Below are 16,618 nucleotides of genomic sequence, written 5' to 3' on the forward strand. Positions count from 1 at the left end.
TTTATACTTAAAGTATTAAAAGTAAAAGTGCTCATTATGCAAAGGGGTCAAAATTAATATTACTACATTTGCTTATTGCTGCATATATTTGTAAGTGTAGCATTACAATGTTGCAGCTGTATGATGTGAAGCTAATTTTAACATCTTTGTAACATTGCATCATATTTTATAAGATGATGATAGGTTTTGGGGGAAATGTTTAAGCTGTACAACACATCTATAATAAAGAAGGCCTTCATAGGTTACCTCAAATTTGTACTAGTACAGCAGGCAACTTGGGTAAATGTTTCTAATTCTATTCCTCCAGTCCATATGATAAATAAAACACTGCCAAAGATGCCATTTTGCATGAGTAATGTACTTCCCATGGTACTTCCACACATGAAAAGTAGGCTGCATTTCGTTACCTACACACTTAAATTAAGATCAAATTTTGCATTCAGGACTTTCACAAGTTGTTATTTTACACATTGTACGGAGTAAACATAACGTATAGAAAATGTAGATTTTACTGCTTATTAACTTTCGTCCATAAAGGTGTTTTTTGAACCCTTGCAACCCCGACTGGACTCTGATCTCCTGCGCTATATTTATTTTACGTAAAACTCCAACGTTACGTTCCATTCTTTCTTCTCACGTAAGCACGTTCGAGAATACGTAACCAGCGTAAAGTTACGCGACAAATCCCAGCGTTCGGTGAAGGGTTTTGTGGGTCATGGAGGAGGAAGGTAAATAAAGGAGACGCGCTAACAACGCACAGCGGCTGGTTCACGGACGGTTACCGGGAGATTTGACACAGCAGCGACTTTCTTTATTTGTTTTTGCTGTGGTGCTGTGGTTGGAGAGGACGCACCGGAGAGGAGGGACTGTCAGCGGTCGGCGGTGAGATGAGCAGCATGCTACCCGTCTATCCACGCCTCTGTGGCCGCAGACAGCAGCAGAGATCTCTGCACTGGCCCTACTGTAGCTAGCTATCACGGCTGGCTAACGATAGCCACATTTATTTAAAGACTAAACGGACTGTTCATGAGTCAAATCGTCTGTTTTATTTGCCTCTTAATGCACATTATGTTTCCTGTATTAGAAAGCACACTCTGGGTAACATTTACTGAGCTAATGCTGCTGTTTCTGGCTGAAGCCACAGTTAGCATCGGGCACAAACAATGCTATCAGTGTGCACCCTGCTCCAAATATGTTACCTGGTCTGACACGTGACTGCAGTTTGATTTCTTGCAGAAGCTCGTTTTCACTTGTCCACAGTTAAATCTGGAATGCATTTTCACAATAGAAGCGGAATATGTGTGAATGTGCAGGACATAAACACACACACACCTTCTTCTTCCACAGCCAATGCACCCAGTATGAAACGGTGAAGTGAGCATGTGAGGTGTCACAGTGTCCTGTCTGTGATAGTGTGATAGTGTGTGTATTAATATCTTTATCTAATCCTCTTACTCTGACCCTAATCATCTTGCAGTACAGCAGCTCTTTGAATCAGTAGGAATAAATTGCTCTTAAATCTATACCCTAGACTATCAGAGTGATAGGTAGTCTACCTGTAGAGTGGACTTTCATCATTTCTGTAATGTTTTTAGGTGAACATTGTTGCAGTGGAATAGAGTAGAGTGGAGTAGATGGGGGAATTACATTTCTATTCCTGACACTTCATTATGGAAAGTGTAACTATTACGTATCCCTCCAGAGGGGATAGAGAAGTTGAGTAGGCCAGCATGTACGACAGTTTGTCAGCTGTTCATCCTGGATGTAGGTCAGTGAGATGAGCAGCATAGTTTCCTTTCGGATCACATATTAAGGGTTTGCATGCTGGGACTGAATCATCTTCATAAGGATTTTCGTTATTGTTTTGCTTCTGGAGGATCAGGTGAGCGACCATCAGATAGCCTAGATGAGGACCAACTACAACCTGATATCAGTATATTATTGATTACATGACACCAGGTCTGGGTATCTTTAAAAATTGGCATACAGATACCAAAATGTCAAGTTTTATTTAAATTAGGAAATACATCATTACAAAAATAAATAAACAAGATAACAGAATTTGATAGCAACTCTCAGCACTGGATATTTTTTTGATATTGGTGCTAATATATTTCTTGGCTCAGTACTACACCTTGCCCTGTTCATTTGTTTATAACAATAGGGTGATAATAGCATTTTGTTGTGGCAAGGACTGCCTGCATGCAGTTTAAGGTAAAATTCTCAGAATTTACTCAACCAACTGAGTGAAATATGCCGTGAATGCGTCTGCCTGCCGTGCCATCATGTCCACATTAGTAATGGTTCACCGTAAGCCAGGAAATGACACGGAAAACAGCAGATGGAGCTTGAGTTTGGTTATGTGACTATCCGTTCTGTGCACACGTAAGGCCATTTTGAATATGTTGTCGACGAAAGGTGATTTACTTTGACTGAATAGTCTATAAAAAAGATGAGTCCATTAACTTTCCCTGAACTCAGGCTGAATTTTGTGCAAAAACACAAATTGAGTAATCTCTTCATTCTCCTCTCAGTTCTCAGGTGGCCTGATTGGGTTTGCCTCGTCCTTGTGTTGCCATGGCGATGCGGGAGTTGGTGGAGGCAGAATGTGGGGGAGCCAATCCCCTCATGAAGTTGACCAGTCACATGACCAAGGAAGGGGGGGCATGGCGGCACCGCTCAACACCTGCAGTGAGTAATTTGCACATAACCATTTATAGTTGAAATAGCTGAATTTATCAGCTAAATAATTTCCTACAAAGTGCACAAAATTCAGTGTTATCATGAAATTGCCGTTTGACAACAGACATGTCACCAGTTGTTCTCTCACCTCGATCTTTCCTTCTTGCTTTCTCAGATTCCCCCCTCTCCCATTGAAATTGCAACGGAAGAAGAGGTCAGTGCTTATGTTCCTGTTCCTTTACATATTCAGAATATTGTGTTGACTATGATACTTTATAATGTTTAATTCAAGTCTCTAACTCTGAAACAATTCCAGGTGTGTCACTCTGTGTATACTGGGTGCAATTTCTTAATATAGTTTCTAAAAAGTAAAATAATGTTGTTGTTTTGTTGTTCTTGATGCAGCTGGTGAATGAGTTCCTTCAGGCGCCCCCCCGACCCCCACACACGTTTGACATGGGTCAGCTGTTGGAGGAAATGCAGCAAATTGACCAGCAGAGCTACAGACAAGCTCCACAGAGAGGTGCACTTGATTTTTATTATTATTCTTTCTCATGTATTTTGCATACCAGTTTAAGATATTTTTAGATGTTTGTCTGGCTTCGGTTTAAGTCTGTGCACAAACCCTTTTCAACATTTTACGCACCACATATTTCCATGTCATAGCTCCAGATGTGGCAGCGTTGGCCCTCTCTGGTGATTGGACAGCTGAGTTCCTCTCCGGTCCTGACTCCGCCTCGGCACCGGGGATCGTCGCTCTTGGTGATGCAGCAGATGCTGATTGGACGAAAGAATTTATTGCTGATGCTGCAGGTAGTTTGAGTTTGTTATCGTTTCTTTTTGGGCTCCTGTGTTTAACTCTGGACACACACTTTGCTTAATGAAGCCAAGTTCACACTACATAACTTAAAAGTTGTCAAATGGCTGTACTGTTCACACTACACAACTTGCTGACAGCGAAAGGGGATCACATATTATTGTGATATTTAGCATGCTAGATATCTGGAATGCGTCTGTGAGCGACAAACAACGCAGATTTGCCTCTGATCTGGGGATTTTGTCCAGGAGCTCCAAAAAACTGTCGACAAGGGGAAAATAAGGGCAAAAGTTGTGTAGTGTGAACTACACATAATGAGCATTATAAACATTATTCTGGAGTCATCATCATCAGTCTGTCAGATATCATCAATCTTTGCTGACATCAGAGAAAACTTGCCTTTTTGCATTGTGTGTACTTTTTAATAATCTGCGGTGTCGTCACTTCTCTGCTGCAGATCCTGGACGCTGGGCAGAGGAGTATCTGGAACAGTCAGAGGAGAAGTTGTGGCTGGGAGACCTGGGAGACCAGGAGAAGGAATGGTTAGAACAGGACATGGATAGAGAGAGTTGAAAGTTTGCAGTTGGAAAAAAAAAGGCTTATTTAATTGGATACTTCAGGCACACTTCAATAAATGTTGAGCGAAGGCCAGACTAAATGATAATAGGAGCCCAGGTAGACAAAGGATAGCATGTCTGAACCTTCACCATGTTTTTTTTGGGTGGATGTGTCTGTTGAATTTTAATTTTTTTGACTTTTAACTTTGTCTATGCATGTCTGTCCTTGATGTCTAATCATCAACATAGTGCACTGACCTCAAAAAGACTCACCTGTACAGCCTTCAGCCTGAATTTAGTTGTTCCAACCTTCATATGCTTAATTAAATAGAACGTTTCCTTCTAGTTTGATGTTAACATTTGCTTGTTAATGCAATAGGGCCAAGGAGTATCAACCAGGGGAGGAGCTGAAGCAGACAGCCAATGAGCTCGTCTCAAAAGTTGATGACCCTAAGTTACAAAACACTGAGGTGAGCAGTGTGTTCATCTCCATATCACTCATTCATTAGATCATTTATCCTCTGTCACCATATCCTTTTGCTTTTCCTTTTACATGTTTGTAGAGAAGTTCCTTGGGAGCATAGTGCATTGGTAATGCTGATGACTTAAGTTTCCTTTTGGTTTTTCAAGGTTATTGCCTTAGTTTGGATAGAAGGGTGTTGGTTTGGAAAGGAACTAGCAGTATATTAGTATTAATATGACTGGTAATGGTAAAATGCATTTTTTTTTTTCGTTGTTGTGTAGTTCCTGCGGTTCATTAGGCAGATTGGCGAGGGCAGTGTGACAGTGGAGAGCAAGACAGACAAACAGCTCAAAGATAAAGCTCAGGCCGAGGAGGCTCAGAACTGGGCCTCCAACCTCAACCAGGTACGAGTCGTTGCCCACTGAGAAGGGGGTGGAAGCCACTTGGAACACATCGGGGAGACACATTGGTTCGCTGTTGCACAGTATAGACTATGCCTTGTGACTCATCACCCTAGTTTCTGATGCAGAGTAACATTTTCCACTAATGTAACCAAAAGCAGCCGCTACACTCACTGAAACATGAAGCTCAAGGCTGCAAAGCATTGCAGATGGAATTTGTTCAGCAATGAGAGGACTCTGCTTCTCTTCTTCTGCATTAAGTCTTTATTACAATCAAACTCTGGTTAATTCCACCTTGAATCAGTTTCACTTGATTCTACTGAGGTTTTAAGTAATTACTTGGACTTCATCCAGTTAAGACAGAAAAAGGCTGATGACAGATTTTGGTTCCCCCTGTAATCACAAAACAATAGAAGTCTATTTATGCCAGAAAAAGGAAAAAGTTAGATATGAATTACATAAATTAAAAATAGTATACAAAAATGATACGCAATATTTAGTCTCACTAATACATACTTTGTTATATAAATAATTTATTATATGATAATTTAGTAAATCATTGACCTATAATCTTATATTTTTTACTTCGTAACTCAAATGTTTACTTATTTTCTATGAAATAGTCAGTTTTAATATAGTAGGTGTTAATATTTTATTTTGGACTCAATAGTTTTTGACTGTATTTTATAATTTATTTAATAATTTTGACAGTAAATTATTATTTTCTATTAAATATTTAAAAAAAATTGGATTTACCTTTTTATTGTTATCACTCTTAGCTTTTCGGCGTTATTTTCTCATCCTGGCTGAAAAGGGCGTCCATATTACACTGTGCATGTGTAGCTCTCAGTCCTGTTTTAGCTGAATATCTGATCACCATGGCTCCATTGTACTTAATTGCCCTCTAACTCTGATGTACTTTTCCCATTTTTTTGACCTGCCTTCAAACTCTTGGCTTGCCATTACCCCAATTAACAACCGCCACTCATCTATTCCTCCTACTACTTAATTACTCCTTATCTGCCCGCCCCTTCCAAAAAACACCTCCTCACAAATCGCTCCCTCCTCCTCCTCCTCTTCAAAACATTGCCCCATTCCCCACCGCCACCCCTCCTCGCCTCATGCCATAGTTCCTGACGGAGACGGGGGGAGGGAGTCTTCCCCTGGAAGCCCCAGAGAGGAATAAGAAGATTGAGAAAGTTAAAGCTAAACAAGCAGAGCAGTGGGCCAAGGTCATCAGGCAGGTAGGACCTCTGTGGTCGTGGCAGCGATAGGTTTCTTTATTTTTAGCTGCATTTAATGCAGTGAGATAAGTGTTGCTACTAGTGTTGTAGAGTTTTGTCCTACACATAAACATTAAGATACACTCAGCATTTAATTGTGTTGTTGCTGTTGAGTGATTATTCTGTCTGATTAATAAACCAGATGTTCAAAAGGAAGAATTGTGAGAAAGATGTGAGAGAAAATTAGCTTTGTATGTGTTGTTTCTTCTTTCATCTCCTTTCCATTCACTTCCCTCTATGTTTTCCCTGTTTTAAGCTCCCCATGCTCCGCACTATTAACAATTTTCATAGCCAGCCTGTGCTTACTCAGGTCAACAACTGTCATTGCTCCTTATGTTCTTCAGGTATCAGTGGACTCAGCTGAAGCCTGGGTGGATGAGTTTGCCACATCAGGACCTGATTTCCAACAAGCTAAAGCTGCAGTGGAGGTGAGACAAGAACCAGTGACTACTTTAAGTCTAAAAACAAAGCTAAAGTACTGGATATTACATTGGAGCAGTGGTAACACAGAGGTTAAAGCACTCTGTGTCCAAAAAAACAAACATTGTCTTCCTCATTTAACTTAGTTATGCCACGAAACACCCTCAATGCACTCTTGTCTCTCTCTTGGAAAAGTAAAGGTCAAATATGTCTATAATACAGGATGATATATGATGTGATGAGAATGTGAAGTAATGATGTGAGTCTGTCATTTTGGCAGAGTGATGTGGATTTCTGGGAGAAGCTGCAGCAGGAGTGGGAGGAGATGGCTAAGAGGGATGCAGAGAGCCACCCCTGGCTGTCCGACTTCGATCAGCTCCTCAGCACTTCCTATGACAAGGTAGCTGTCAGTCAGCTCAGAACAGTTTACGTGGTTGAGGATTCCAGCATGTTTGCACATACAGCTTTTCATGTCTAAAAGGACATGACATACAGTGATTTACCGCTACTTATGTATTTGATTCTGCATGATCCTCTGTTGGAACAGTTCATATAGAAATATCTTCTCCATGTCTTCGTCTGCGTTTGTCCTAGGGGTATCAGTTTGAAGAAGACAACCCCTATTTATCAAACCCTGATCCTTTGTCAGAGGGAATGAAGAGGATGGAGGCGGGGGACATCCCTGGTGCTGTACGCTTCTTTGAAAGTGCTGTGCAGAAAGAACCAGATAACCAGCTGGTGAGCCTCTAGCAGCCTGTGGCTTCATTTTGCAGTTTTCAGTATTTCACCCTCTTATTAAAGTAAAAACAATCCAAAAAGTCTCCTTACTAATAAAATAACCCATGTTTGTATCCTCACAGAGGGCAGTTTTAATGATGCTGTGATGTGTGTACATTTATTTTCATTAAATTGCAGGCTTGGCAATATCTGGGAACCTGTCAGGCAGAGAACGAGCAGGAATTTGCCGCCATCAGCGCCCTCCGCAGGTTGGAAATCAGAATTGCTAAATCCTAGTCACTTCGGACGCAAATATGAGTAGTGCATCTGAGTTTGCTGCGTAGTAACAGTTCAGTTTGTGTATATATATATATATTTTGCAGACATTGTTAAGAAACTGTGAATGTTATAATACTCATAGTGCTCTTCTGAATTGGAATTAGTGTTGATTTACTTGCTTGTAGATTAATAATGAGCTTAATGGCTCTACTGCCTCTTTTGTGTAAACGTCATGACAAAATTGAAATGGTTTCATACAAAAATGAATAAGTTTAAATAAGGAGAGAGATTCCATTCTGTTACCTTATCAGTATGAGTGTATAGCGATCTTCGGGCTCAGATTTTTGTGTCTGTAGTCACCACATATTCCAGTTTCCCTTTTTACCATAGATGTTAATAGTAAAATTAGACCTTATAAATGAAGCATTTAACCATTTCTTACATTTGCTTTCTAAACTCACAGCATATCATTGTTCCCTTTCTCTGACTTTTTCCCTATATTCTTTCATTAGATGTATAGAGCTGCAGAACGACAACCTGACTGCTCTGATGGCGCTGGCTGTCAGTTTCACCAACGAATCTCTGCACAGGCAGGCCTGTGAGACTCTCCGTGATTGGCTGAAGCACAACCCAAAATACCGTTCTGTGTGGGAGCAGAATGAGGGTGAACACCAGCAGGAAGCAGCCAGTGAAAGGGAGAAGGAGAGGGAGAGGTTCGGCTCACTGCTGCCAGAGTGAGTATCACACATGTGGGGTTCAGGCTGGTTTCAGGGTTAAACATGCAGATGAAGTGTTTTTCATATATTGTATTAACTTCATCTTTTAACTCTCTTTTTCCTGCACAGATCTTTGTTTACTGATGTTCAGTCCCTGTTCCTGCAAGCGGCCAACTCCGACCCCGCCCAGGTGGACCCCCAGCTGCAGTGTGGTCTGGGAGTTCTCTTCAACCTCAGCGGGGAATACGACAAGGCGGTAGACTGTTTCAGCGCTGCTCTGTCAGTCACACCACAGGTCAGTGAAGAAGCCAGTGCTGAGATAGTGATGTCAGTCTTCACACTGCATGCTCTGTCTGTTTCTGAGCTCTCCCTTTTTTTTTGTCTTCTGTCTCCATCAGGACTACCTGCTGTGGAATAAGTTGGGGGCCACTCTCGCCAATGGGAGCCGCTCAGAGGAGGCTGTGGCCGCCTACAGGAGAGCTCTGGAGCTGCAGCCCGGTTTCGTACGCAGTCGCTACAACTTGGGAATCAGCTGTGTCAATTTAGGGGCACACAGGTGAGGGATAAATTACTTGGCTAGTATATTCATATTTTGCTCCAAAAATGTGTCCGTTAAGTTGTTTTTTTGTTGCAGTTACCATGTTAACTGCTTCCTGTTACGTTAGACTGATTCCATGAATGATTGACATCCTTTTCAGACAAACCCTAAACCGTTGGGTAAATGTATGACACGACTCTGCTGTGGTATGAAAGTGTGGGAATGCTTTTCTGTAATGATTATAGAATTACATAAAACTAATATAATAAGGAAAGGTTGTTTGAAACATCAGTTCAAAAAATATTAATGTAAAATGGGTAAAATGAACACTAAGTGCTTTGTACTTGATGAAAAAAGGTTTAACAAAATCACTTTACTAAAAAAAACCAACTTAGTATATCTGTGTTAGTTTCAAATTCAATACCAGCAAATCATCTCTGTGTTACTATTAATGTGACTTGATTGGTTTTTTTTGTTGTTATATCAAGTGTTATATTAAACCCTGGTGCAATTCAATACTCTTACTTCCACAAGATGGCAACAGCAGTTTTGTTAAACGCTCGGTTGCCAATTTATTAGGAGCACATAGCAAATCAATGCTGTTTAATTCAGTGGCTCTGAAATAAATCCTACTTGTTATGAAGATTGTAATGTTCAGTTTCTCTTGAAAATGTCTCAGAGAGGGGTTTATTTTGCTTTATGGTTTGTGGTGCTGTTGAACTGTATTGCATTATACTGAAAGGTTCTTATATTTTGTCCACCCTATTTATGTATTAGATGGTAGTTTAAATAAAAAAAGATTTTAATTTGATTATTATATTTGATAATTGCATATTATTTATAACATTACTACGGCAATTATCTCATTTTGCTCAAAGTAATAAGTAAAGGTTGTGTTAATTAATTTAAATTCATATCAGAAACTCGTATAAAAGTTAATCCGTCTTAAATTTGCCTTTTTTGCTCATTTATCACCAGAGAGGCAGTGGAGCACTTCCTTGAGGCTCTATCTCTACAGCGCCAGGCCTCCGTGGACGGAGCGAGAGCTGCGAGGGGACCTGGAGGTGCCGCAGCCACCATGATGTCTGACAACATCTGGTCCACCTTGCGTATGGCTCTCAGCATGATGGGAGAGAGCCCTCTGTACGCTGCAGCAGACCGCCGGGACTTGGACACGTTGCTGGCTCACTTCTACCAGAGAGAGGCGGACGGCGGGACAGAATGAGGACCAGCCGGGGGGGGGGGCTTATCGAGTGTGAATGTGTTTTGCTGGGAGGTAAATGTCTGGGTGAGTGAATGAAACCAAGAGGAATCAGAGCGGTAACAAGTAACAGAGAAAACGGACGAGGAAGACACTGTGAATTATCCACCATCCTAGAGACGTCATCTTATGGTCATGTGCGCTTGAAGGACTTCTATCCAACATTTCAGTATTAGTCTCCACCTGGAAGACGTAGACAGCAGCAATACAGTCACGTCACTGTATTTTACATGTCTGACCGTCTTCACATTTCATCCCACTCTGTTGATCTGGAGAACTGGGCTCAATGTCACTTTTGTTGTCGATATGAAATTTGTACTCAATGAAGAAAGTAAAAGATTAAGAATGCTGATGAATGCAATGTGGACAGTTTTATCTTTACACTCAACGCACTCACAGTTTTTCTTAACAGCAGGTTGTAGGTTGAACTGTATACTCACTACGGTTATGTAGATTAAAGGTACAATATTTAAAAGAGTACTGCTTTTTATCAAAAGTGCTCCCAAGAGAAGGGTTAGGCCGGAAAGAGTACAAACACTAAAGTGCAACAGCAGCTTGTTTTTCTTTTCCTTTTTTATATACTTATTTAATTTTTTAGTAATCAATTATCAACCAGGATAATGAACTGACAACCAGCTGGACTGTTACTGTAATGGTAAGGTGTGTGTGTAACGTTTGTGTGTGTGATTTGGATCGGGTGGGGGATTTAATCGTGCATCGTGCTGATGATAAGATCATATAATTGTACTATCATTGAGAATGATTTCTCTGGGCTCCTCCCTTCTTTTGCTCTTTTTCATATTGCTCTTGTAAAACAATTTTGCTTCGTTGTAAAATAATGCTATATGCCATACTGTGTATTGTAACATAATTGTTGCACTATGATTGTGTTCAGGCTAGTTGTATCCTGAGTGCAATGTTTAATATAATATTCAGCAATAAAGCTTTGATTCCAATCATCGGTAAGTAATTTCTTTCTGAAACAATGAACAATAAGGCTAACACAAAAAAAGTATTGAGAGCTGAAAAGAAACAAACGAAAATAAAACAAATGTAAATCTAAGTGATTTGATGTAATAATAATAATAATAATGACACTAATATAAGAAAGTAGACTCTTTACTTACAGCATGGAATAATAATAATAAAGATAGTAAACAGGTTTAAATTAATAATTTGAAGTTAATATGTCAATTTATATATAGAGGCTGACATATGCCACCAGATAATTTGTAGAGTTTACCTATAAATAAATACAATGAAAAAAAAATCTCTAGCTGCTGTTGTTGCTGGGTTGGAGAGAGACCAAATATAAATTGTAAATCTAGGAAATAAGAAAGAAATGAATTATGAGATGAAATATGATAGACCTTTAAAGTGGCATCTTGTGATATATTCATTGAAATAGATAACTCATTAACGCCGAAGGAGGTAACACAATGGTGAGAAAGCCACTGATAAAAGTATTTTGATATCTATATATTTGCAGTATCATAAACTGTCAGTGGTAACATTGCTGGAAAAACAGTTTTTCTCCAGTTTATACACACAAAACATGGAATTATGCACACAATTTCGAAAATGTAAAAACTCGAAGCACACGTCCAATGTTTTCGCTCGAATAGAAATTCTACATCACAGAACTGAAATCCTAAGTAAAATTGAAATGCTTTTTTTTAAATGTAGGTATTTATCCTTAAATACAGAAGGGAATCAAATCATGACTTGACCATTTTATTCAGCTTTTGATTTTATCTTATTTTATTAATCCATAATTTTTTGCAAGTCTAATTCACATATATATAATGATTTTAAATATATGAACGATTATATTTATTATTATAATATAACTAAACACTGTACAGTAAAACTCTAAATATTCGGTTGACACACTCCAGCCTTCACATTTAAGTCAGTTTCTGTTTTGCAAAAAGGAAAATTGCATCTTTTACAAAACACATTTCCGCAAATAATGTAGAAAACAATATTCATGATATATATTACTGTGCTTTGTTCTCCCTGATTCCCCTAACAAGTGTCACTTTTTTTAAATAGGATGTTTCTTTACGTGGCAGCTTGATTATATATCCTGTTTCAGCTCCAACGTAACATTTCATTTTTCTCACCCTCGTGACAAAAACAAAGCTTGCATTCATTTCAAATTTCAAATGCCTTATCTGCCAGATGCCACGCCCAGTTCTAGAACGCTTCACTCTAAGCCAATCAGCGTCGAGGACGCGGAGAGAACGCCGGCGTTGATTGGTTCGTTCAAAAATAACATGCACGCAACCCGCCATTTAAATGTTTTAAAAGTCCTGAGTTTCCCCGTTTATCACAAGTGTGGACTGTGAAATAAGTGAAAAGAGTTTCAGCGACACGCCTGATCGACCTTCTCCGTCTCGTTTTTAGGTAAGCCAGAGAATATATTAGTAACTGTGCACTATATCCAATGTCTGCTCATTAAAGGTTGATGTTAACGTGCTATCACCACGTTACATCAACAAACGAGTACAAGAAACAACGCTTACTAAAAGGGGAACCTCACGCTGACTGACTTTACCTAAGCTAGCTTTTTGTCAACGTGTTAGCAAATGTTACTACTTACATTTTCTTGTTTGTGAATCATTATAAGACGTAGCAATGCAATTAAACAAGCTATGTTAAATGAAAAAGTTATCTATCAATGTTTTACGAGGTTAAATCAAGGTTAACGTTAGTTTTATATTGTATGGAAGTGTGCTTTTTGGCATTTTATTTAGAAATGACAATATATCCCTTGTATCCTTAACCATATCTGTATTCTTTACCAGTGTACCGTGTTTTACACTTAGATTGTGTTTTGTTACCATATTTAATATGTTGTGTTACTCTCTTGGAGACATTAAAAGTTTATTTTATTATGTTCTATTTACTTGTGATCCAGATAAAATAGCGTCATGGGATCCAGTGAGAGTAAGCTGGTGTGTGCACCAATAAAACCAGAACCAGAACTCAAAAACAACCGGGTCTCTGATCTCATAGATCCACGCTCTCCTTCAACAGGAATTGATCGTACTCCCATTCAGGTAGGTCACCTGGCTCACTTGCTTTCAGACTGTAATTTATGAGGAGGCACTTATAAACGGTTTAACCATACAAAAAAATTCTCCATAGGTCGATGGACTTGTTCCCAAAACCCAGTGTCCACTGGCGTTCACTGATCCACGCTCACCTTCTATTGGCATTAGCCGCACCCCTGTCAGAGAGGTCATGAGAGGTAATCATTTAGTGAAGAATAACGTTCTGCTTGACTTTTTTCACCTTCAGTATGCCCTGTAACATGATTTTCCTGCATTTGCCCCTACAGCAACAGTTGGGTCCTTTGCCCGCCGCCTGGGTGTGTTTTTGCACAATGAGAGTGAAGGCAAATTCCATGAAGCCCCTCAGAAGTGCTTTAATAATGCCGTGGAGGAGGTGGTCTTGGAGGAGAGTGACGAGCTGGCTTCCACCGAACCCCTCCTGCCTCTGCAGCCCTCCTGCGACCTCGCCTCCCTGGCTGAGCATGCTAACCTCCTGGCCACCCCTCAGCAGCCCCCTATCAAAAATGTGGGTGACTCGAGCCCCTTCGTGCTTCTTGAGAAACCCCAGTCTGAGGTGGAATTAGAAACTGAGGCAGACATTAGCCTGGAGGAGGCCGAAGAAGCAAGAGAGACTCCTCTTCACAAGAGGCTGAGCATGAGCCTGATAACCTACCATGAGGGGGCAACCTCCTCCCAGATCTTTGCTGAGGTGCACTGTGACAGCACTTCATCCCCAGCGCCTACTGCAGAAGTGGAGCCCCTCGGGGATGGCGTGGATCATTCGTATGCCCTTCCTTCTATCACTGTTGATCCAGGGACCCCCGTTGAGCTTTCCCTCCCCACTGATTCAGACGGTTCCCCAGCTCAGGTGTCCCCTGCCAAGTCAGAGAAAGCAGAGCCATCTCCTGAAGAAACCAAAGAGGTTCTTGAAGAATGTTCATTGCCTTCTACCCCAGAGCCACCAAATGTCCCCAGCCCAGAGCAGCCAAAGCCCAGCACCGGCATCCGCTGCCCCACCTTTGACTCAAAGAGCCCCAGTCAGGTGGTGTTCAAGCCGCAGTGGTTGGGAAAAGGATTTGGCGCCACCGGGCTAAGAGCTAGAGGAGTGCAGGGTGGAAAAGGAGGCTCCTCTCCTCTTGCCGTCCGCATGGCCGTGAAGAAAGTAACCAATGAGAACAAGCGACAGTCTGGAAAACTAAAGCAGAAAGGTGTGTAGAAAGTTTCTGGCGTCTCATTATTTGTGATAACAAGATGTTGTTGCTTGACGTTTCCTTTCTTTTCAAGGTACTGAAGGTCGCTCCCCATTGCAGATCCTTAAGGGGACCAACTCACCCCGGGACCAACGTTCTCCGGTATTGTTTTTTTTATTTTATTTTTTTAAACATGCACTCACTGCTAATGATATCTATGCTCCGTATACACTGAAACTTAATTTGAACCTGTAATGACTTTTTACGGTGAAGTTGAGTAATTTAGTTGTCCTAAAGTGAATTCCAACACAGAAAGTTAATAAGTTGCTGAGATAACATAACGTGTTCTCCCCGCTTTCCAGATGAAGCTGAAGGTGTCCACCCCAGATAAGCAGAGACTCGGACAGATTGACCGCAGAGTGCTGGCAATTTCTTCGGATAAGGAGAACAGATGATTCACTGCGGCAACGTGTACAGAATCCTTACCACTTTATATCTCTTAAAACAAGCTTTTATGTGTACAGCTTTAAGTGATTTTTTTTTTGTCCTGTGTATGTTACTTTTATTACTGCAGTTTTCTATCCTGTTTTATCATCTTGTAAATATTAATAAAATTATTCGCTTTCATACTTCAGCTTTAAATCTTTGTATTTGTTGAAATCTAGTTTTGCAATTTATCATTTGCTTTCCTTGTGTATTCAGAAACCTCTTTTATAACTTTTCTTTCTTAACCAAATTGTTAAATTCCTATTCTTTATTTTTGCCCAAACAGAATAAAAGCTTAACACTAAATATTTTTTTTATGTTTTTTAAGTATATAAAAATATTACACACAACTTCCATTTGATTCACACAACGCCTTGACAATTATTTATAACGATAGATTGTAATAAACACTAGAGGGACCATGTAAAAATTTTTTTTTAAATTAAGCCTTAATGGACTGAAAGTGCTGAAGATTCATTCACAGCGGAATAATATTTGAGTTGTTAACACATTGTTAAAATAATTAACAACAATGTAGTATTTCATGCCTCACTCCATATCCAGTGGGATTTAAATATGTTATAAACAAAATAATGACTGAACTCAGCATGTCAGAAATCAACATTTAAGACTTGTGTAATGCAGAATCCCATGTTTATTGGACAGTCTTTAAGAAAGGTAGTATTGCTTTACTTTGCACAGTGTGTATCCAGTGTTGGTAAAGAGGCAGTCCAAATTCTAGACAGAACTCAGATATATGTTTTTTTGTACGTACACAAACTGTCCTTGAGGTTAATCTTGTACCACGCAGAGGAAAAAGTAAGCGGTCACATACAGATTCAGATGTATTGCTCATATGCACACAACAGCCTTTATCATCCATTTAACAGTCACACAAATAGTCCTCCTGTCCTGACACAAATGGGGTTATCTTTTTTTGTAAGTGCTTAGCGAACCATGAAAACCGTTTTTATTATCCCATCTGTCAGTGCAACAGTTTACCCAAAGCACTTTTCAGGTCTAGCTACAAGGGAGGGCAGGTGGGGAGGGACCCCAAATCCTGGTAAATATTGTCCATCAATCACATACAAAACAACTCAACACTAATATAAACATCTGAAAACTAGAACTTGATTTAAATTAAAGTTAGAAAATGAAAAGAAAGTAAATGTAAGCAATCTAGGGAATCTAGCAAAACTAAGAACAAACAAGTCTGGAACAAAAACAACGCAAATGCTCATATTATTCATATGACATAACTTATGCTTTGATATAAAACACAGCATATTAGTATAGCTAGTGTGAACCTTCACAGGCTGTAACTTGACACGTATTCAATCCTATCTCATCCAGCGTGCTACCATTTCCATTTGGCAATTGTTCTCATTGTGGGTGACCTCTGAATTGCTGCAATAAATGTGCATATGTTATGGTTATTTTAAACCGCAATATCATAAACTATTAAGAGGAATGATCTTTTACTGAGACCCCTGCCCCTTGTCCTATATTCCCCCATAACGTGAGAAGAAAGGTGAGACCGCGATGTGAGAGGAGAAAATCTTCACATTACAACCCCTCTCCAACATTAGATAGGACTTGGCACAATTAAAATACCCTCTTCTCACCCTATGCGGCTCCTCGTCCCCCCCCTCCCCCACCCCCTCAAACTCCTATTTTTTTTTTATCTTCTTCACTTTCTCCCAGGCTGATAATCACTGCTCTCTTTCTGCTCGCTGGTGAGGAACAGCC

At 40.0% G+C, this 16,618-nt stretch overlaps 2 protein-coding genes across 3 annotated transcripts; both read left to right on the plus strand.

Moving 5' to 3' along the window:
- Positions 1–670: 670 nt before the first annotated feature.
- Positions 671–11,085, plus strand: pex5 (peroxisomal biogenesis factor 5). Of its 2 annotated transcripts, XM_054621599.1 has the most exons (16): positions 671–882; positions 2,535–2,691; positions 2,858–2,896; positions 3,088–3,205; positions 3,349–3,495; positions 3,957–4,041; positions 4,436–4,526; positions 4,801–4,923; positions 6,548–6,631; positions 6,904–7,023; positions 7,218–7,361; positions 7,539–7,609; positions 8,132–8,353; positions 8,465–8,630; positions 8,734–8,891; positions 9,852–11,085. In XM_054621599.1, the coding sequence occupies exons 2-16, from the start codon at positions 2,578–2,580 to the stop codon at positions 10,096–10,098; spliced, it is 1,929 nt and encodes a 642-aa protein (XP_054477574.1). In that variant the 5' UTR covers positions 671–882; positions 2,535–2,577; the 3' UTR covers positions 10,099–11,085. The 2 variants fall into 2 exon arrangements, with proteins under 2 accessions (XP_054477574.1, XP_054477575.1); XM_054621600.1 differs by lacking the exon at positions 4,801–4,923.
- A 1,349-nt stretch (positions 11,086–12,434) lies between these two features.
- On the plus strand, positions 12,435–15,166 carry cdca3 (cell division cycle associated 3). The gene is made up of 6 exons (XM_054621643.1): positions 12,435–12,543; positions 13,058–13,199; positions 13,288–13,390; positions 13,481–14,401; positions 14,478–14,545; positions 14,746–15,166. The coding sequence occupies exons 2-6, from the start codon at positions 13,071–13,073 to the stop codon at positions 14,836–14,838; spliced, it is 1,314 nt and encodes a 437-aa protein (XP_054477618.1). The 5' UTR covers positions 12,435–12,543; positions 13,058–13,070; the 3' UTR covers positions 14,839–15,166.
- The last annotated feature ends 1,452 nt before the right edge of the window (positions 15,167–16,618 follow it).

Source organism: Anoplopoma fimbria, chromosome 20, assembly GCF_027596085.1.
Source record: "Anoplopoma fimbria isolate UVic2021 breed Golden Eagle Sablefish chromosome 20, Afim_UVic_2022, whole genome shotgun sequence".
NCBI lineage: Eukaryota > Metazoa > Chordata > Actinopteri > Perciformes > Anoplopomatidae > Anoplopoma > Anoplopoma fimbria.

Coding starts and splice junctions, on each gene's coding strand:
- pex5 (XM_054621599.1), top strand. CDS start 2,578: ATGGCGATGCGGGAGTTGGTGGAGGCAGAATGTGGGGGAGCCAATCCC. Junction 3,496..3,956: donor ATTTATTGCTGATGCTGCAG/GTAGTTTGAGTT, acceptor TCTCTGCTGCAG/ATCCTGGACGCTGGGCAGAG. Junction 8,892..9,851: donor GTCAATTTAGGGGCACACAG/GTGAGGGATAAA, acceptor ATTTATCACCAG/AGAGGCAGTGGAGCACTTCC.
- cdca3 (XM_054621643.1), top strand. CDS start 13,071: ATGGGATCCAGTGAGAGTAAGCTGGTGTGTGCACCAATAAAACCAGAA. Junction 13,391..13,480: donor TGTCAGAGAGGTCATGAGAG/GTAATCATTTAG, acceptor TTGCCCCTACAG/CAACAGTTGGGTCCTTTGCC. Junction 14,402..14,477: donor TGGAAAACTAAAGCAGAAAG/GTGTGTAGAAAG, acceptor TTTCTTTTCAAG/GTACTGAAGGTCGCTCCCCA.